At 45.4% G+C, this 21,215-nt stretch overlaps 1 protein-coding gene across 3 annotated transcripts in view; it reads left to right on the top strand.

Moving 5' to 3' along the window:
• Positions 1-243: 243 nt before the first annotated feature.
• Positions 244-21,215, top strand: part of PRTFDC1 (phosphoribosyl transferase domain containing 1) — a 75,135-nt gene continuing 54,163 nt past the window's right edge. The window contains exons 1-2 of one of the 3 annotated variants that reach the window (XM_073629780.1): positions 244-400; positions 10,741-10,816. In XM_073629780.1, the coding sequence (XP_073485881.1) occupies positions 10,766-10,816 (51 nt within the window). In that variant the 5' untranslated portion in view covers positions 244-400; positions 10,741-10,765. Of the gene's footprint in view, positions 472-4,062; positions 4,101-10,740; positions 10,817-21,215 lie in introns of those variants that run through there. The other 2 variants (XM_073629782.1, XM_073629783.1) reach the window with 2 other exon arrangements.

The raw sequence follows: 21,215 nt of genomic DNA, 5'->3' as shown, positions 1-21,215 counted from the left end.
CTTCCACGCTACTAACCATCCCCCACTCTATTCAAAATCTCAAAAAAAAAAAAGGAAACTAAAAAAAAATGTTTGAGCTTTAGACATACTTTAAAAAAATTAAAAAAAAAATAAAATTCCTTGTTAGAAACAGAGAGCTTAGTGGATGACTAGCCAGAGGGAGACACGCTTTTATCCCCAATTTCACGCAGTCGCCAGACCAGGTCTCAAATTACGAAACGAATATGTGTGCATTCCAGTCTGGGGAAGAAAGAGTTATCACAAGTCTCACATTATGCCAGCAGATTGCAGAGAAAACAAGCCATGTCTTTCAGCACAGCCCTCTTCCCCCAGCAGTATTAGGACTGAGCCTGTTCCCTCACTTTTCTCTACTACTCTTCAGCCAGGAAGCCACACAGAGGTGAGCTGGGATGTGGGGGGCAATCAAGGTTAGAGGACCCTCACTGTATATATAGAAAGTCGTACAGATGGGTGAGTCAGACTGGATTTTGGTTTTATGGTGAGAACGTGTGTCTCTGACTTGTGAATTCGGCAGCTGGAGCTCATGGATCTTTGTGCTTGTGGCCATCTGGGACATCTTGGAGTGAAGTCAGAGAGTCATCCAAAGTTTTTGAAAAGCAGCGTGCCAGACCATGGTATGGGACAGGAGCCTCGTACTGCATTTTCATCTGCTTTACTAGTATAAAAATAACTGCATGGCTCCTGTCTGACAATTTTTTTTGGCCCAAAATCTTCTCTGGCCTTCTTCTTCCTGCTGATTTAGTAAGCCCCCCTTTCATGATTGAGCATCTTCGGTGCAGTTAAATGTACGTAACACTTCACAGATAATGCATAGGGGAACATTTAATAAAATGAAGCTTCACCCAGTAAAATAACTTTTTTTTGCACCTGGCTCCACCCCCTTTTCTCTCTTAGGCTTCATGTACACTGCTGCTGGTAAATGGACGTTTAGGAGCAGTTGGGTGTTTTTTTCAGATGCCCCCTGAACTCTCCTCTATTGGCAGTTGAGTTTAGAAGCATTTTTTGGAAAGCAAAAAAAAACGCTTTCAGGACGGATGTTCAGAGGCCTTTGAAACACCAAACGCCTGTAACAGCTTGTAAACGCGGTAACTCGCATTTAGCCGTGTTTCGTTTACGGGCGTTTTTAATTTTTGACTATTTGAAACATAATTAAACGCTTAAACGTCATTTACTATCTATCAAGTTAAATCGTTCAGGAGAGGTTGTAAAAAATCCCATGTACATTAAGGCTCTGTTTCCACTACTGCGACTTGTTTTGCGACTTGACACATGTCAAGTCGCATGACAAGTCAAAACCCATGTATTTCAATGGTCCCCGTTCTAATTGGTGCGACTCAAGTCGCAGCGTCTCCAAAAAACGTTCTTGCACTACTTTGTTCCGTCTTCGGTGCGACTTGTTCTCCATAGAAAGGTATTAAGTCGCAATACAGTCGCATGTACATGTCTGACACCGCAACTTTGGTGCAACTTCCACGGAAGTCTACGGAAGCACATGGTCTCTGCTCCTCCCAAATACATTACTTCCTATATTGATGTACGTTAGTGTGGAAGACAGGAAGGGGAAAAAATTAAGCAGGATAAGGAATGACATCACTCTGGCTAAATCGCAGAACATCAAAGTCACATCAAATCGCAACATAAATTGTAAAGTTGCAGTGTAAATCGCGCGACTTTGGGGACGCAATAGTGGAAACATAGCCTTAGCCTTACAGTTACTGGTAGATTAAAAAAAGTAATTTCTACTGACTTTTTCACTTAGGCGAAAATTACATTGAGATCCCTTGTATATCCCTGCTTATTACCGTGCATGCACGCTGCTGGAATCTTAACATGAACAGATTGGCCACAGGGCTTTGGGGCTGTGCGCAAACACCAAAGAAATGCAGGCCCCCAGATCTAGGCATGTTAGCCTATGTGCAGGAAATCCCTTGTGCGTGCGCAGATGTGCCACAAGTCTCTGAAAGATCCTAAAGGCCAGGCAGAGCCATGTAGCATATCTGCACATGCACCATACTTTTAAAGATGGCAGCGTCAAATTGGGGAGTAGGCAAGGTTCATCAAAAGGGTCATGTTTGAGTTTTTTTTGACTGTTGAAGATGTATGACTGAATATGATTTGCACATCTGTCTGCAATAATCCATTGGTGCGTACTTAATCTTAAATATTTTTTGCTAAAGATGTCCTTTCCCATCTCAGAAAGTTGGCTCTTGATGCAGACGGAGCATCTAGCTAGCTTTTCAGATTTGCCACTTGTCTCAGCCCCTCTTTCTGTCATTCAACAGTCTAATGTCAGAGCCTCTGGCCATTAAAATTCTGGTATTGTAAGGTCTTGCGCACAATAGGTTTTTACCAAACATTTTTCTCCAGACCAGTGGCAGCTGGTGGGTTCTTTGGGGGGGGGCGGCAAACAAACAACACCCCCCCAGTGGCGTGGCACAGCACACACCCTGGTGGGCCGTCCAGCCTGACACTTACCCGCTCGTGTAGTGGGGCTGTGGTGTCCTCTCCTAGAGTGCAGGCAGTGGCCGGGGTGGCTCCGGTGTCAGCTCCTTCGCCGCCAGCCAGCTCCGCCGCCAGCTTCCTACCACCCCCAATAGGATCGCCTGACGCTTTGGCCAATTGGGAAACAGGTCTCACAGACCTGCCTCCTGATTGGCGGGGAGGAATTTTAGTGTGCTAATAGTGAAAATTAATTTGCTATGGTCACACAACTGGGTGGGATCGGAGCACAATGCTCTGCGCTCCTAGCTCACCCTTTTTTTAAGCCTATTAGAGCCTCTGGCTCTAATCAGGTGCTTCAAAAAAACACTCCATTGCATTGGAATCCATGGTCTGGCACCACTGATATGTAGATCAGGGGGCCAGATGCATGGCTAGGGGAGTCGGTGCCCGTGCACCCTCTATGGGCCCGTGAACCCTCTGCTCCTGACAACACTTTTTGATAAATGAATGCATCAATAACTGGTTCGATGGATGTAGTAGCAATTCTTAAAGCTGTGTTCCAGCCGCAAAATTTCTGTAGCTGCTGAATTTTAATAAGGACACTTACCTGTCCAGGGAGCCCGCGATGTCGGCCCCCCGAGGCCGATCCGTCCATCGGATCGTTTGCAGCCGCCACCAATCTAACTAAGGGAAACCGGCGGTGGAGCCTTCAGGCTTCTCCGCCGGTTTCCTACTGTGCATGTGTGAGTCGAGCGGTGCTTTCTGAATGGCTCTGTCGTCTTCTGGGACACATACAAGGCCCAGAAGGCAGCGGGCGAGCAGCAGGAAAATTCAAGTTAGTCTTACCGGTAAACTGTTTTCCAGAAGTCTTTCAGGACAGCACCTGAGAGATCGTGACTCCACCCTCTGGACCACAGGCAACACCTCCTTCCTCCAGATCTTTAAAGGGAGGCAACTCCCTATCACACATCAGTTGTAGAAGAGAACCTCCGGCCTGGGCTGGAACACATATGTTAGTCACAGCATGGTAGATCAAACTAATAGGGTGGGTCGTTGCTGTCCTGAAAAACTTCTGGAAAACAAGTTACCAGTAAGTCTGACTTAAATTTTCCCAAAGCGTCTTTCAGGACAGCACCTGAGAGGGTAACAGAGACTTACCCCCTTAGGGCGGGACAACAGCCTGCAGGACCTTCCTGCCAAATGCCTGATCGCTGGCAGATGTGAGGTCCAACCTGTAATGTCGCACAAAGGTGCGAAAACATCACCATGTTGCCGCCTTGCAAATTTGTTCAGGGGTGGCACCAGCTCTTTCTGCCCAAGTGGCCGCAAGTGCTCTGGTTGAGTGTGCACAAATTCCACCTGGCGGAGACAAGCCTGCATGCGAGTGTGCTCCAGGATGGATCATTTCAGCCATCTGGCTAATGATCCTTTAGAAGCCTGGCAACCTTTCTTGTTGCCCGAAAAAAGGATAAATAACAAATCTGTACATCTAAAGTCCTTTGTTATTTCTAGGTAACATAACGAAACCCTTTTGACGTCCAACATATGAAAAAAAGTCTCCTTCTCCCCCGATGGGTTAGCACAGAAGGTTGGGAGCACAATGTCTTGTGAACGATTATGCATTGAGGCTATCTTAGGTAAGAATTTGGGGTCTGTCCTAAGGATAACTCTATCCGGAAACGCTGAGAGATAAGGTTCCCTAATTGATAGAGCGTGTAGCTCACTGATCCTGCGTGCTGAAGTAATGGCGATCAGGAACACAGCTTTAAGAGTGAGACATTTGAGTGATGCCAAATCCAGAGGTTCAAATGGACTCTTTGCTAGGGATTGCAGGACTACTGACAGGTCCCATTTTGGGAAACCCTTAACCGGCACTGGCCTTGATCTTGCAAGAGCTCTACAAAAATCTGACTACCAGCGGTTCAGAGGCCACAGATTTCTCAAAAAAAAACTACTAGTGCAGAAACCTGGACCTTTGAGGTACTGACTGCTAGTCCCCTCCTCTGCCCCATCCTGTAAAGATTCCAAGATGGAAGCAAGGCTCCTTGGGTCTTGTGTAGATGAATTACACCATGAGTTATAGACCTTCCAGACTTTAGTATAGATGGCACATGTTACTTTTTTCCTACTCCTATAGCAATGTTGCAACCAGACGATCTGAAAACCCCTTACTCTTTAGGAGATCTTCAGATACCATGCTGCAAGAAACAGCCTGGCCACTTCAGGATGATTTACTGGACCTTGGATTAGTAAATTTTGCCTGAGAGGTAGATGCCAACAAGGTTTAGTCGCCATCCCCAGAAGGGTCGAGAACCAGGCCCTTTTTGGCCAAAATTGAGTAATTAGAATGACTGGTGCTCCTTCCCATTGGATCTTCTTTAATACCAGTGGGATTAGCTGGAATGGGGGGGAAAGCATAGCAAAGGTGTCCCTAGTGACCCGTTGAGATTGTTCAGAGAAAAGTAACGAGGCACCTGTGCATTCTTCCTCGAAGCAAACAGATCCACCTCTGGCTGTCCACCTCCTGAATGGGGTACCTGCTTAGGAAGTCTGCCACTCTGTTCAGGGTCCCCTTTAGGTGAGTTGGCGACAAGGAAAGAAAATGTTTCTCTGCTCATATAAGAATCTCTGTTGCCAGTGCTTCTAAGGACCTGCTCCTTGTGCCCCCCTGTCTGTTTAGATAAGCCACGGCCGTGGCATTGTCTGTCAATATTTGCACAAGGTAATACTGGATATCTTGTGCAAATATCACTAGAGATAAAGCGGTCGCCTTCAACTCTCTCCAATTTGAGGACCTTATCGCTTCTTTCTTGAACCAACTTCCCTGGGCAAAGTTTTCCTCTAGGTGGGACCCCCATCCCCAAGAGCTGGCGTCTGTTGTTAGTCTTCTTTCGACTGGGAAGCCCCAAGCCAGGCCCCTTGATAGGATCTCCCGAGTCCTCCACCACCATAGTGATCTCTTCACCTTGGCCGGAATCCTCACCTTTGTGTCCAGGGATCTTAAGCTGTGATCCCATGACCTTAGGAGAAAGGCTTGTAGACTCCTGAAGTGTTGTCTTGCCCACTGAATAGCCGACATTGTTGAGGTCAGGACCCCTAATACTGACATTATTTGCCTTATTATCGGTTGGCTGGTCTGCAGCATAGCAGCCCTGCACTGAACCTTGTCCTTTTCTTGCGGGAGAAACATTTTCTGTTCTATCGCATTGATTCGATAGCCCAGAAAACGAACCTCCTGAGACGGGTCTAGGGAGGACTTCTGGAGGTTCAGAATCCAACCAAGAGACTCCAGATGGTTGCGTGCTTTGACTAAGTCTTGCTGTAACCTCTCCCCTGAGGGAGCAAAGAATAGAAGATCATCCAAGTAAGGAATTACTGCGATTCTCTGAACTCGAAGTGGAGCTAGTGCTTCCGCCACCACTTTGGTGAAAATGACGGTGCGGATGACAGACTGAATGGTAAGGCCCTGAACTGTAGATGGTGGATCACGCCTTCCATATCTACTGCCAACCTGAGATACCTCTGGGACTGGGGTGAAATTGGGACATGCAAATATGCATCCCTTAGGTCTAATGATGCCATGTAACATTCTGGGGTCAGTAGATTTCTGACTGAAAAAATAGAGTCCATCTTGAACCTTCTGTACTTCACGGATTTGTTCAAAGGTTTTAGGTTGAGGATCAATCAGAATTTTCCTGTTGTTTTTTTACCAAGAAAATGTGAGAATAAAAAATCCCTGTTGCTGCTCTCCTGGTAGCACTTGGACCACTACACCCTGCTGCATCAGCTCCTTTTAATAAGGACTTCATGGCCAGGGCTTTCACTGGATCATTTGGGGTATTCGTCACATGAAATCTTCTTGGGGGAGATTCTGTCAACTCTATTGTGTAGCCTTAAGAAAGGGTGGTCAGGATGAACTGATTTAACGTTATGCCTAACCACTGCAGAAGGAAACTTTGCAGCCTTCCGCCAACCCATAGGGTCGAGTCATTGGTATTTTTCGGTTTGCGCAGGAGGATGGAAAAGGATTCTGCCCTTGCCTTTAGCTTTTTCGTGCGTACAATTCTTCCTCCTCCCCTTGGACTTGCTGTCCTGCTCCTGAGCTCTTTGAGGTCGAAAAAGGTGATTCGGGGGTTTCTTCTTTACCGGGAAGGATTTCTTCCTATCGGCTGTCCTGTCCAGGATGGTATCTAGATCAGGACCAAAGAGAAGGTCACCCGAAAAGGGAATCCCACAGAGCTTACTTTTCAACGCCACATCGCCTGGCCAAGTCTTCAGCCACAATGCTCTTCTTACCGAATTTGTTAGGGCTGCTGATCTAGCTGAAATTCTAATTGCTTCAGCTGAAGCATCTGCCATATAGGCTACCGCGGAGGACAAGGTAGTAATAGAATCCAAAATTTCCTGTTTCAGTGAATCTGCTAATACATGAGCTTTTAGCTGGTTAACCCAATATTCCAGGTTTCTAGCGACACATGTCATAGCCATGGCTGGTTTTAAATTGCTCATAATCGATTGCCTGGGAGAAGGCAGCGTGGAGCTTAGGGATCTTGTTCCGTACCGCAGAGGGGTCTTCCTCCAAAGGAAAGCGTCTCTCGTGGGCTCTCGAGAAAACATTTTTTTTTCTCCGGATCTTGCCATTCCTTCTTTATGGAATCTGAGATGACAGAATGCACCGGAAATGTTCGCCCCTTAGGCTTACTTAGACCTGCGTACATACGGTCATGTAGTGTAAGTTCCTTTTTCTCTTCGCTTAGGCCAAGAGTAACATGTATGGCTCTAAGGAGACCATCAACTTCCTCCAGGGATAGTTGAAACTTGGAGGCGGCCACTTCTGCCCCTTCACCCTCCTCCTCTTCCAAACTGTCATTGTAAGGTGCAGGGGATTGTTTTTCCCTGGTAGACAGACCCTCAGACAGAGTTTTTACCACCGGGACAGAAAATGAACCCTGAGAGGACTATGATGTGGAGGGCTGACTCGCAGCCGGATTAACTAATGAGTCACGGAATAATTGAATCGTGGCATAAAGTTTCTTCTTTACGGAGGCAACCAAGTCATCACACACTGAAGCAGATTCCTCTTTCACTAAAGAAGTAATACAAGTACTGCATAAAGCTTTTTTCCAATTTTCTCCCATCTTGGCCTTGCATGAGGGGCATTTCTTTTTTCCCGGGTCAGAGCTTTTGGCCTGAGAGAGGAAATACAAAAGGGAAATAAACAGGGGACCCTGGGTCTCAGTCTCTGCCTGTGGACTACCCCATAAGATGCACTAAGAGGGGAAGAAACACAGCCTCCAGTGCCCAGACAGGCTCCCGCCACCAGGGTGAAGGAAAAAAGAAGACCAGAACACCAGGAATGGAAATGGGCGGACTATGTAAACTGCCCCCTACCTGAGCCTTGCTGGTGCCTGTGCCTGTTACCACCGCTGCAGACACCATGTCCTCCATATCGGGTGTGCAGCGTTCCACTTGTGGCTTCACACACCGCTTCCTGACTCCCATAGTGCCGCTGCACCGGACCGGAAATAGGCACCGTCTCCTGCTCTGTCTCCTCCCCCTGCACCTGGCCGTTGGAAATGATAGGAGCATCACTTCCGGCACGGCCAAGACTCGGCCTCTGCAAAAATGGCGGTGGTGCACATGCAGCTGCCGCTCCTGGATGCCTGGAGCAGGGTCACCAGACCACACGGCTCTCCCTGAGCACCTAGGTGGAAAAGAGGCGCCGTAGAGACCCTGGTAAGGTGGGAGGGCTGGGGTCTTAGAAATAAGGAGGAAAGAAGTGAGGAAACCCCTGTCTCTCAGGACCGTCCTAAGAGATCATGGCACAAAAGATGTTCCCTCCGGGCCGGAGGAAACACAAAAACTGATGTGTGATAGGGAGTTGCCTTCCTCTTAAAGACACTTTGGGAAATGACTCCCTGGGCCGCTATTTTTTCAGGTCCTCTTTTCCCAGTGCTCTCTGACACGAGAAAGGCTGAAAAAATAAGTACACCTTTTGGAACATGTTACATGTACCACCCGTATTCAGAGTGGAACATGTAACATGTTCCAGCAGCTGGCAGTTTCAAAGAACGACCATGGCGCTGTTCGGTGCTCTGGTAGTTCATTCTCTATTCCTGTCAGTGTGTATTTGCCTGCCCATATGAGGTACAAGCAAACGGATAGACAGACAGGTCTGCAGGAGTCCTGCATGGCACCCGCAAGGGCAATGCTTTAAAGGCTTCAAGTTAAAAAAAAAAAAAAAAAAAGCAAATTTTTTACCTGCAAAAAGATGTGCATTTATTTTATTTCTTTTAAAAGGTGAACTTTATCCTAGAAGGTTGGGTATTTATTACAAGAATTTACAATAAGGTTGGATATTTATTACAATAATATACAATAAACAACGTAATAGAAATTGGCAAGAATCAATTAAACATATATAAAATAGACAAAAAATAAAGTATAATTGGTAATAAATAGGCAGCCCATAGTATGATCCCTATATTGGGGAAGGTTCTGTCTACTGGGGAATGCAATGACAATGGTCAAGTAGTTTTTGTCAAACCTTTAGCTACTGTACAGTACATTTGAGCTCTCAAAATTAAATTCTTCTGAACTCAGGTATAGGTGCCAGCCCGGTGTCCCCAATAGGCAATACTGTTCCTTTAAAGTGATTTAAAGGATTTTTCTTTTTAATAACAAACATGTCATACCTGCTTTGTGCAATGGTTTTGCAACCCTGATCCTCCTCTTCTGGGTTCGTCTAGCGTTGCTCCTGTTGCCTTCCAATTGCCCCCATTAGCAAGTGTGCAGGCTCAAATCACCGAGCCGCACTGTGTGCCTCTATTGACACACAGCGTGGCTCGGCCTCACCCCCCTCATCACTGAATTTGATTGACAGCAGCAGGAGCCAATGACTTTCACTGTTCTCACTGAGTCCAGTGAGGAGGGAGAGCAGTGCCAGATCGAGTTTGGGCTCAGGTAAGTATTTGGGGGGCTCACCTAAAAGGTTTTTTACCTTTAATGCAGAGACTGCAGTAAGATTAAAAAAAAATTGGCCTTTACAACCACTTTAAGTTAAGTGTGGTAGGGTATGGCCGGTAGCCTCTCACCAGCTCCTCGGGTGTTGACTTGGCTCCTCCCACTCTGCAGTGACACCCTCCCCATGATCATGCGATGACACAAGGCTTGGTACAGTGGTGTTCCTGCAAACCAAGAGATGTCAACTACTTTAACTTCCCTGTGTCCCTGACACTGTGACAAACTGACCTGACATCAGCCTGCTACACTGTGTGTGTCTTTCACCACCTCCTCTCTGCAACTGCCCCAACCCAGAAACAGTCCTTCCTTTTCCTCTCTCCAGAGCTCTGGTAATGCTGGGATCCGTAGTTCCAGAGCTAATCTGTAGTACAGGCCCCGTCTCTGGGAACTGCATCTCCCACAAGTCCTTGCTCTTCCCAGCAGGCTTTGTCCTTTCCCAGGCTGCACAGCAACAGCATTACTTGTTCCACGGTTCTCACTGATGGTGGGTGGGGCTTAGTTCCAGCTCTGTCACTGGGGCTGTGTGCCCTGGAAATGTTCAGTGTTTGTGTTTTTCTCTCCTCACTGGCAGGCAAGAAGAGGGAGAACAGCTGCAGAACTGGCTGTGTATGAGTGGCTGCAGCATGTGTGACACTATCAGTAACAGTTTGGTCTGTGGAGCTGTAGTCCAAAGTGTGCCTACGATCAGGGCTACACATGGGCATGGGTGAAGTTTCTCTTTGCAAGGTCATATAACTTTGACTTTAAAGTGGTTGTAAAGCCTTAGGGTCTATTCATTAAGGTGAAAAACCACCTGTTCTGCAGCTGCCCCCCAAGACCCCCACTTTTTCATACCTGAGCCCAATCCAGCGATGTGTTGGAGCGCAGCGGCTCCAGCCGCTGTCGCTCTCCTCTTTGGACAGATTGATAGCAGCGGGAGCCATTGGCTCCCGCTGCTGTCAATCAAAAGCTGGGACGCGGGGGGTGGGGCTGAGTCCCGCTGTCTGTGTCAAAGCAGCTTTCTGTGGGGGCACTCAATAAAGAGGAGGGGCCTGGAGCGCCAGCAGGGGAACCCAGAAGAAGTGGATTTGGGCTGCTCTGTGCAAAACCATAGCACAGAGCAGGTAAGTATAGGCATGTTTGTTATTTAAAAAAATCAAACGTCTACAACCATTTTATTGCAACCACATATTCAGCAGCATAAAAGTCCCTGCATATTTTTGTCCTGTGTTGTTGCAACAAATCTTCTCACATTTCTCTGCCTTGCTCCCACAGTTGTCTAGTACCCCTCTAAAATTAAATGGATGAAAAACAATCCCAGGATTACTATGCTAAACATCGTGGAATGGTGGTAAGTAGTACAGCTTTATTTTTCTGCATTATTTTATTATTATTACCCTAAAACTGACATGATTTGGAATTTGGCCTCCAGGCAACAATGGCTGCAGTACTCTGTGGACAGGAGCACCCACAATTCTCAAACCCCTATTTTTACCACAAATCTGCACAGTGCCTGAGCCAAAAATGTTTGAGCATCAGCAATACCATACAGTTATAGTCAGGGCTGGTGCAAGGATTTTGACACCCTAGGCGAAACCTCATTTTGCCGCCCCCTTGGCTCCACCCCTGACTTCACCCCCTTTGCCCTGCCCATGTATACCCCACCTTTTTAATGATTGGTACCATTTTGGGGGTGCAGTCAGTCACCGGCCCGGCACATAATATACATGCAGCGTATGTAGGAGTCTTGAGGTGGTGGGTGGCGGGTGGGGGAGTCGAGGAAGCACCAGAGAGGCGCCCCTGGCTGATGTGCGCTCTAGGCCGGCGCCTACCTTGCTTATGGGTAGCGCCAGCCCTCTACAGTTGATATGTACACAGATAATCAATGCACTGATCATCAGTGCAGGGCCATCAGTGCTGCCCATTAGTGGGGAACCCCTCATAATGGGCACAGCAGGCATACAGACCCTGGAACTCAGCACAGGGTTGGTGGGAACCCCTCATAATGGGCACAGCAGGCGTACAGACCCGGGAACTCCACAGAACAGCACAAGAAAGAAACATAAAGAGAGCTGACACACTGACCGCCCTGCACAGTACTGACATACCTCCCAACATTTTGAGATGGGAATGAGGGACACCTACTAACAAATGTATGTAGGCATAGGACACGCCTCCTGCCACACCCCCTTAAAGGAGAATTAACCCCAAAAAAAGGTTAATTAAATCCACAAGGACTTTTTTTTTACCACTACTATTCCTTTATGTTGGCTTTTAAAATGTACAAATGCAGCAATTTAGAAATTGGATGAAAGGTTTAGCACTGGCAAACACTTTTTGAAAGATAAAAAGTGCATTTTATATACAACTACATAGATCAGACCAAAATGACTGACAAATGAGGAGGAATGAGGGACAGAGGGACATTGCTCCAAATCAGGGACAGTTGGGAGCTATGTACTGATATCAGCTCCAGTCACAGCATGTGTACCAGGACTCCCATCACTTACCCACAGCCTCTGCTTCCAACCTGCCGTGACATGTGCAATGTGACCGGGGGGGGTGGAACATTCCAGGGAGCTCTGGGTTACCAGGAGGTAGAGCTGAATTGAACGCTGGTGTTATCCTGTCCTAAAAGTTGCAGAAAGCCGAAGGAACTGTGTACTGTGTGATATAATGGGGGTGGGCTGAGTGTGTACAGAGCGCTCAGTTTGCAGAGCAGTCAGTGGGGTGCATGTGTTGCAATGTAAAGGCTCAGGAGGCAGTTATTGGGTTACATTTTAGGGTTAGGTTAAAAGTTACAGTTAGGAAGGAATAGGATTAAAAGCTAACTCCATCTTTCAGACCATGTGTCATGTTACACCGATATTTAAAAGATAAGTGCACCCTAACACTAAAATCCCTACATCTACAGACAGCCGTGATCTAACAGTAATCTATCTAGCCCTGTAAAGAAGAAATCAGTATACATACCTTTTTTGAAACCGATTTGGTCCGGTCTCCAGCGGCAGAAGCTCTGCAGAGGACACAACCATCAATGGCTGTGAAATAAATGGAAAGTGACGTCACCCATAGAGTTACTATGGGGCTTCTGTTGTCGGCTGTGTCCTCTGCACCCTTTCCACAGTGAAGCCGTGGCTGACAGCTCAGCGTGGTATCGGGTAGGATCGGCTTCAAAAAAGGTATGTATACTGAATTCTTCTGTAACGAAGCATCCCACACTCCGCTTGAGTGCTTTCGTCACATACCACTTCCTCCCAGTCTGACTATAGATATCAGATATTCCAACCACTAACAACAAACACAACAAGACAATACTCATTTGGTTGCTGAACATGGACTGTTTATTAGAACAAGAATACAGTCTTATATACAGTAAAAGAGGAGGTTCCCCCCTCCTGCTCTTATTACTCTTAACAATACACCTGTAACCAGAAACCTAATTAACATGAGCTAGTTATCTAATCATTTACCCAGACTAGGTGACTCAGAGATATGACCTTTCAGGATAGACTTGCCGTCTCCTTACCCCAATTTACAATACGCATATGTAGAAACACATCCCCCAATAGTTTGCTAGGAGACAAAGGTGTGTTAATGAGCACAATAAAATATTGCATGAAAGACCCGGGCTTTCTAGATCTCATTAATCAGCATTCCTTTCACATACATCTGTCCCCTGAGTCCCAAGCTGGCAGAGGCCATCATGGCCTCATTAATAATGTCCTTTTGCATTACATAAAAGAATATCTTCCTAAATGCTTGTAGCTCCCTCAAATGCCAGGGCCCATAGTCGGTAGGCAAGAAGCTAGCATTCAGTCCCCTCCAAAAGCCTCTGTCCCGGGTGAGTCGCGTTTTAGCGCTAGAAATAGCGCCTGTAAATAGCGCCTGTAGTGTTAGGAAAAGTCCTGCAAGCAGCACCTTTGGGGTGGTTTGGGAATGAGAAATGAATGGGCAGCGCTTCCAAAGCGCCTGAAAGGCGCTTCAGAAGTGGGTGCTTTTTTTTAACTTTTAACCCCTTCTTTGGGGTTAAAAGTGCCCCGCTAGCGGCCGAAAAGCGGCGCAAAAGCGATGCTTAAACAGCAGTAAAGCGCCGCTAAAACGAGCAGCGCTTTACCGCTAAAGGCCGGCGCGTTCAGTGTGAAAGCAGCCTTAGTGTTAGATCATGGATGTCTGTGTAGATGCAGGGATTTTAGTGTTAGGGTGGACTTATCCTTTAAGGTGTAATATGAAACATTATCAGCATGCACAACCCTCTACTTCCAAACTGACCCCCTGACTTACAGGGTTGCAGGATTCTTCTCCCCATACACTGTAGGCTCATGTCAGTCCGTGTGGCTGCACCCGGACTAAAATAAATAGATGCACATTTTTGCTTTTTGCAAAATGGGTGCATTTATTATTTTTTGTAAAAAGTAGAATTCTCCTTTTTAAAGTGGTTCTAAACCCTTCCATATACCCAGTGAAGTGTCTGGACTTGGGTGATACACAAAGATGAAACTAATCTTCCTACATAAGTTGTACCTGTTTCTCTTCAGTTTTCTGTTCTCTACATCTGTTCATAGTCCAGAATTTATAAAGCTTGTCTGAGCTGTCAGACAAAAAGGGTGCTGAGAGTTGAAATTACACTCTGCAGAGCTCTGGTAGCTGATTGGAGGGAAGGGACACACACCCCTTTGCACAGGAACAGAGCTGAGGCTGTGAATTACAGGCTGTGCTGGAGGTCCCTTCCCTGTCACTTTTCTCTCTTGGTGTCAGGAAAACCTGTCAGAAGTGACATCTGCTGCTCTTCAGGACTAACTATGGCTTTAGCTCGCTGTTTGCCTGTTCTTTTGGATACACCATGATCACACATATCCATAACGCTCTTAGGTGTCCTTTTATGAAACTGAGATCAGCGGCGATCCCCAGTCTCACCGCTGATCTCAGCTCATTACCAGTTTATGAAACTGAGATAATCAGCGGAGAACATGTTCTCCACTGATTATCTCAGCACAGTGAGAATTTGTAACTGACTTCACAGAAACGGCCAGTTTATGAAGGTGCGATCTCCGCACCTCACTGGCGATCTGTGACAGAATTCTCACTTTCCGATTCACCATTTCAGAAGTGGAGAATCAGAGTGAGAAGCCTGAAAATGGCTGATATTCTGGAGAAAGCAAGAAGTCTTTTGACTTCTTTCTTTCACCAAACAGTCAGAGCACATGTTACCCACCATTACACACCCCAAAACCAGCAGGATAGGAATTTATAGTGTGTGTGTATGTGTGTGTGTATATATATATATATATATATACACACACACACACACACACACACACACACACACACACACACACACACACACACACACACACACACACACACACACACACACACACACATATACATATATTTTTTTTAGATGTTCACGTCTCTGGCTGGGTTCACACTTGTGCGATGCGTGAACCAGCGTGATTCCTGTGCGGGTTTTCGCATCGCACCTACATTGACATCTGCGCACCACTGCGGGTGTCAATGTAAAGTTAATGACACCCCCAGATCATTTCACAGATCGCAGTGCGAACTATGTAATGGTGCAGGAATTGGATCGCATGGGTGTTCACACCCATGCGATCCGATTCCAGTGCGGACCAAATAAAGGGTCCTGTACCATTTTGGTGCAAATGCAATATGATTTAGGGCCAGTTCCCACTGCTGCGGTGTCCGAGATCGGATGTGATTCGCACCGCACTGCAGTGCAAAATCACATCCGATCTCTGTGCGATGCGATTTCAGTCATACAGATAGTATTGCTAAATTTGCATTGCCCACGGACCAAACTCTTACAGGACCCTCTTTTTGGTCCACAGCAGAATCGGATCGCATGGGTGTTCACACCCATGCGATTCGATTACTGTCCGAGTTTGCAGATCGCACTGCGATATGCGAACTGATTTGGGGGTGTTGTTAACTTTTAGGCCCAGTTCACACTTGTGCGATGCCGGACATCGCACAGGCATCGCATGTTATTCGCAGCACACTGCCATTCACATTACATGCGATGTCTGTGCGGTGCGATATCAGCTGTACAGATAGTATGGCTGATATCGCACCGCATTCGGTGCAAACACGCACAGGACCCTTTTTTCTGTTCGGACCAGAATCGGATCGCATGTGTGTTCACACATATGCGATCCAATTCATGTCCGAACTGTCAGTTCACAGTGCGATATGCAAGCTGATCTGGGGGTGTCGTTAACAATGTATTGACACTCCCCAGCGATTCACATATGGCAGTGTGAACTGACATGCGAGTCGGTGCGATGCGGGAACCCGCAGTGGATTTGCAGTGTTCTCGCATCGCACCAGTTTATCAATTTTTATGTTTATCTATAATGAAATATATTTTATTTTAATTTATTAATAAATATTTATACTTGTATACTTTATTAAAATTATTTTTTTAATGATTATAAATGTATTTTGCATTTATATGAATGGTGTATAGCTGCATTATATATGTGCATTACATTCATTTACTATACACCATTCACATTTAAATAGGGACATGTATGGTCTATAAATATTGATAAAAACAATGTTTTTTTATAATTAGGTTAATGTATATTGTGTAGGGGGAATTTAACTTTATTATTTTATTAATATGTTGGGGAATAATGTGTGCTGATTTGTGTTAAACTTTTGTATTTTATGGTTCCTCATACTGTAATCCCGCTATATCACACGAGATTATAGTGAGAGGAGCCGTTCTCAGGCGTTCCCGGCGTTTGTAGATCGCTCCTCAACTCAACATGAGAAGCGATCTACACACTTTTATAAACAGGCACTCAGAGGAGAGCGATCTCCTCTGAGAATGCCTGAGAACTGAAAAGCGGTATTTTACCGCACTTTCATAAAAGGACACCTTACTCCCACAAGGCACACTCTCTTACATTGTAACAAGACAATTTTTTTTTTTTTAAACAAGAATCACTGAATCAATTTTCAGAAAACAATTATAATAGAGTAGTTCCTTCATATAAGGGATTGTACTTTACACTACATTTCGCTGTTTCCCTAGTGGTGCTACCCATGCCTGAAAGTTAGGAAAGTCCTTAAAGTGTTACTAAACCCAGGACCCTGTAGTCACTATATCTGGTCTCCCACAGTACACAGAACATGGAAATGCAATTATTTTATTATAATTATAAACGGCTAGATACCTTTTTTCATCAGCAGTATATCAGTGTCCAGCTGAGGACTGGATAAAGCTTGTAGAAGGAGTTTTCATTCTCCATTGATTTGTCCCATGAGGCTGCAGGTCCACAGACCCTCTGCCTGTATAGCGCTGATTGGCCCTGTGCCGATCACATGCACCCTACCAAGGAAAAAAAAAAAACTCTCTAGCAATACACACCAAACTGAGCATGTGCAGAGTGCCGCCAAGGCTCTGTTCTAAAGGGAGATGGATTGGTGACAGTGGAAGAAGGGGAGGATCAGAGAAGACAGGATCAAACAGCCTTTTTACACAGTGCGGAGGATTAACCCCTTAGGTTCCACATTGAGTATAACAAGCATGCTTTACTGCATATACAGACTGATTTTACTGTTGTGGGTTTAGTAACACTTTAAGTCGATTCTTATGGTTGCCCAGGATCAGGTCTCATTAACCACTTAAGGACCGCCCTATCAACATGTACTGCGGCAGGGCGGCCCTTAAACGCATAATCACGTACCTGTACATCATCACTGTTGTGTGTGCTGCCGGGGCCACGCTCCCGCTGTGATTGCACACAGCGGGAGCCAATCAGCGGGTCCGGCGACCGTGATGGCCGCCAGCCACCCGCGATCATTCAGAGGAGAGACAGAACAATGCAGACCACTGTTCTGTGAGGGAGGAAAATGGGATCTTGTGTTTCTGCTATGCAGAAACACAGATCTCTGTTTTTCTCCAGTGTCAGCATTCCCCACACAGTTAGGCCTCTTTTACACTGACGATCCGTTCAGGTCCGCCTGTCAGTTTTTTAGGCAAACCTGAACGGACCCTCCATAGATCTCTATGGAGCGTCGGATGTCAGCGGTGACATGTCCGCTGACATCCGACCCGCTCCGATCCAAAAAAGTGTAACGGAGGAAAAACCTACTTTTCCATCCGTTCTCGGATCGGGTGATGATGGACTCTACGGTCCGTCATCATCCGATCCCCCATAGGGGAGAGCGGTGCTCTGACAGGTCCGTCGCTGCACAGAGTGCAGCGACGGACCTGTCATCTGCCAGCTCAGCGGGGATCGGCGGAGCGATCCCCCGCTGAGCAGAGCGGGCTCCGTACACGGACACGTCCGTGTGAAGGAGCCCTTAGAAAAGCACTCCCTAGGAGCACACTTAACCTTTTGTTTGCCCCTGATGTTAACCCCTTCCCTGCCAGTGTCATTTATACAGTGACAGTGCATTTTTTAACACTGATCACTGTATTGGTGTCACTGGTCCCCGAAGTGTCACTTAGTGTCAGATTTGTCCTCCGCAATGTCGCAGTCCTGCTAAAAATCGTTGATCGCCGCCATTACTTCCCCATAGTTTGTAGACTCTATAACTTTTGCGCAAACCAATCAATATACGCTTGTTGGGATTTTTATTACCAAAAATATGTAGCAGAATATACATTGGCCTAAGTTGATGAAAAAAGTAGATTTTTATAATTTTTTTTATTGGAAGTGTTTTATAGCAGGAAGTAAAAGATAAAGTTTTTTCAAAATTGTCGGCCTTTTTTTGTTTATAGCGTAAAAAGTAAAAACCACATAGGTGGTCAAATACCCCCAAAAGAAATGGCCTGGTCAGGAAGGGGGGGTAAAACCTTCCGGAGCTGAAGTGGTTAAAAGGTGATGCTGCATCAGGGTTAATTTGATTTAAATCAAGTCGATTTAAATCACAATTTAAATCATGATTTAAATCACTAGTAAAAAGGCTTGATTTAAATCAACTCAATTTAAATCCTAATTTTTAAAAGGCAAGTGTCATCTCTGTCCCACAGCAGCTTCTCCTCTGACCCGCTGTTGACTCACCGACAGTCCCATTCACTTTAATGGGACGGCTGGTGAGGGACGTGGCGGCAGCAGGTGAGTGAATGCTCATTAACAGGCGCTGCAATGATGGATCTGAAATTACAGGTGCTTTTTAAATGTAAAGACTCATTTTTGCTGGTAGCTAGTGTGAAATTGTGTGAATGCATCAATTCAGTGCATGTTATCTCAGAGCTTAGATTCATTGAAAGAGTTTACCAAAAATGTAAATATTTCAGAATATACATAACTAAGCTCCATTTTCATGCTCATATTCCAAAAGCCTTTTATTAAAATAAATTGATAAAAATAAAAAATAGATCAGATTTAAATAATATATATATATAATTTTTTTTTTTTTTAAATCGTTGATTTTTATCCACCCTGTGCTGCATGTAAGAACAGATTACATGGTACACTGGTCCTCCCTGTACTGTTCCCACACTAGATTACACCATAAGGTCAGCTTCCCCTGTGTGTATATATAGCCACATTAAATAGGAAGTGACCCACACATACAAGAGAAGACATGTCACATAATTACACCCCTGTGTTTCAGCCAGCAATTAAAGGGATATAACACATTAACAGGAGTTACACAACATAATGTAGACATCAGCCTACACAATAGAAAAGCGGAAATTGTCCTGTTGTGTCTCCAGGAAGAGAAAGGAAAACTCTCAAATGAGTCAGATTGCAAAAAAAAGACCCTGGCAAGGATTGAACCATTCCCTACACTATCCAAAATAGGGGAAAAAAAGGTTTGTCTTAAGGTATTTTTTAAAGTATAACTAAAGTCAAAACTTTTTTTCCTAATTTTGGATAGAGCGCAGAAGGTTTAGAAGACCTGTCAGTTTTTTCATTGCTGTCTGTGCCCCCATTAGGGAGATTGGAAAAAGGTCATTAGGGAGATTCAACTTCTCTAATTGTCCTATTTAACATAATCATTGACAGTGAAAGTAAAAGAAAATCCCAAAGTTTGGGTTGTCCCCAGAAAACTAATAGAAGGGAAATCTTTCAATGGGGGCACTAGTTCTGGTGACCTGGTGGGGGGGCCCAAGAAATTCCCTTTTATTTGCAGGGATTTCCCCTCACTTCCTGTTTGGCTATGGGACAGGAAGTGAGGAGAAATCTCTGTATGGGACACAGATGGTGAAAAGAAATCTGACAGGGGTTATAGCCCCCCCCCCCCCCCCCCCCCGTTCTATCCAAAATGAAAAAAACTGAAAATTGTATCAAATACTAACCATAACTTTCCTTTCCCGACTCCAAACCATGGCAGCATACTAGTGATAGGCTCCGCCTCTCTTCCACTCAACCAGGACCAGTAAATAGCATTAATTAAAGGTCTAGTTAGGCCCCACCCCATTCTTTGTAATTAGCTACATACCGAAACGTACAAGGGTGGATCCATATGCTGCCATGGATGGTTTGGCGTCAGGAAAGGAAAATTATGGTAAGTATTTGATACAGTTTTTCGTTTTCCTGATGTCACCGTGGCAGTGTACTAGTGATAACAAACTGACAGGGTGGGTTCTACTTATTGAATCAATTTTTAATTAGAATGGGACAGAAGATGGAACAGTCCTTCCTCCACAGTCCACTAATGGCAAGACCCCCCGGATCTACTCCGTACCGCTTGAAAAGGTATCCTGGGGCGACCATGATACTTCCCTGCAGATGGATTCCATGGACGACTTCGAATGTGCAGCCCATGAGACCGAAACCCCTCTGGAAGAGTATGTATCCACTGCTGAAGGAGGTTCACGCCTCCTTGCCCTATATGCATGACCAAACCTACTAAGTCCAGGAGGTAGCCTCTTTTCCCTGACAAATTCCAGCTGGAAAGATGAAAGGCTTATTACATGATCTGAAAAGGGCAATTGTGGATAGGAACTTCAAGTTCTGTACACGTCAATTTGTATGACCCTCCTGAGTGATCCTCTGGGATGACTGAACGATGGAGGGCCGTCGCTACCCTTGATACAAGAGCTACTGGACACAAGTCTACTCCTGGAAAGAAAACAATATTTTTTTTCTGAAGCTCTCCAAGCTTGAATCTCGGATATGCTTGAAGATCTTGAGATAGATACTGCCTAGAAGGGAATGACACAAACTGAACACTGTTCTGTTGGAGCAAACTGATGTGAAATCCAGCAACACTGATAGAGTCCACTGGGAAAGATCTTCTTTCGTGGTTGTCGAAACCTCCTGACTCAATGCAATATAGAAAGTGCAGCGCTGGACAGGTGAATAAATGGTTAAATTAATAAACCAATTATTATAAATGGTGAAAAAGCTCTCAGAATCAAAATGGTGACAAAATCACAATCATACATGATAATTATATAGAGTGCTTCATAATACATGAACACATAAACTATAGATAAGTGAGAAAAATTGAAGACTTATAAAAAACATAAACTTCCATAACAGTGTATTTAATGCAAAATGTTCTATGCAGATTTCACGGATAAATCTTCACTGTTCAGTGTTAGCCCACCACCGAATAAATAAATTGAAGGCTTACCAGAAAGCCTGTGACCGCCCTTATTCAGGGGGGTCAAAACAAGCTTAGCAGACGTGGGTGAACCACCACAGGGATACTCCAAAGGACACCGTTGGGCCGATGCGTCAGCACTCCTTGCCGGGTAGCCGACCAACCGACAGCGGCTGTGGATGTTTTCCAAAATCCTATCTTGGGGTATCCTC

The sequence above is a fragment of the Aquarana catesbeiana genome, linkage group LG05 (assembly GCF_042186555.1).
Source record: "Aquarana catesbeiana isolate 2022-GZ linkage group LG05, ASM4218655v1, whole genome shotgun sequence".
NCBI lineage: Eukaryota > Metazoa > Chordata > Amphibia > Anura > Ranidae > Aquarana > Aquarana catesbeiana.
Note: the sequence above shows the minus strand (reverse complement) of the source record. Positions and strands in the feature narration are given on the sequence as shown.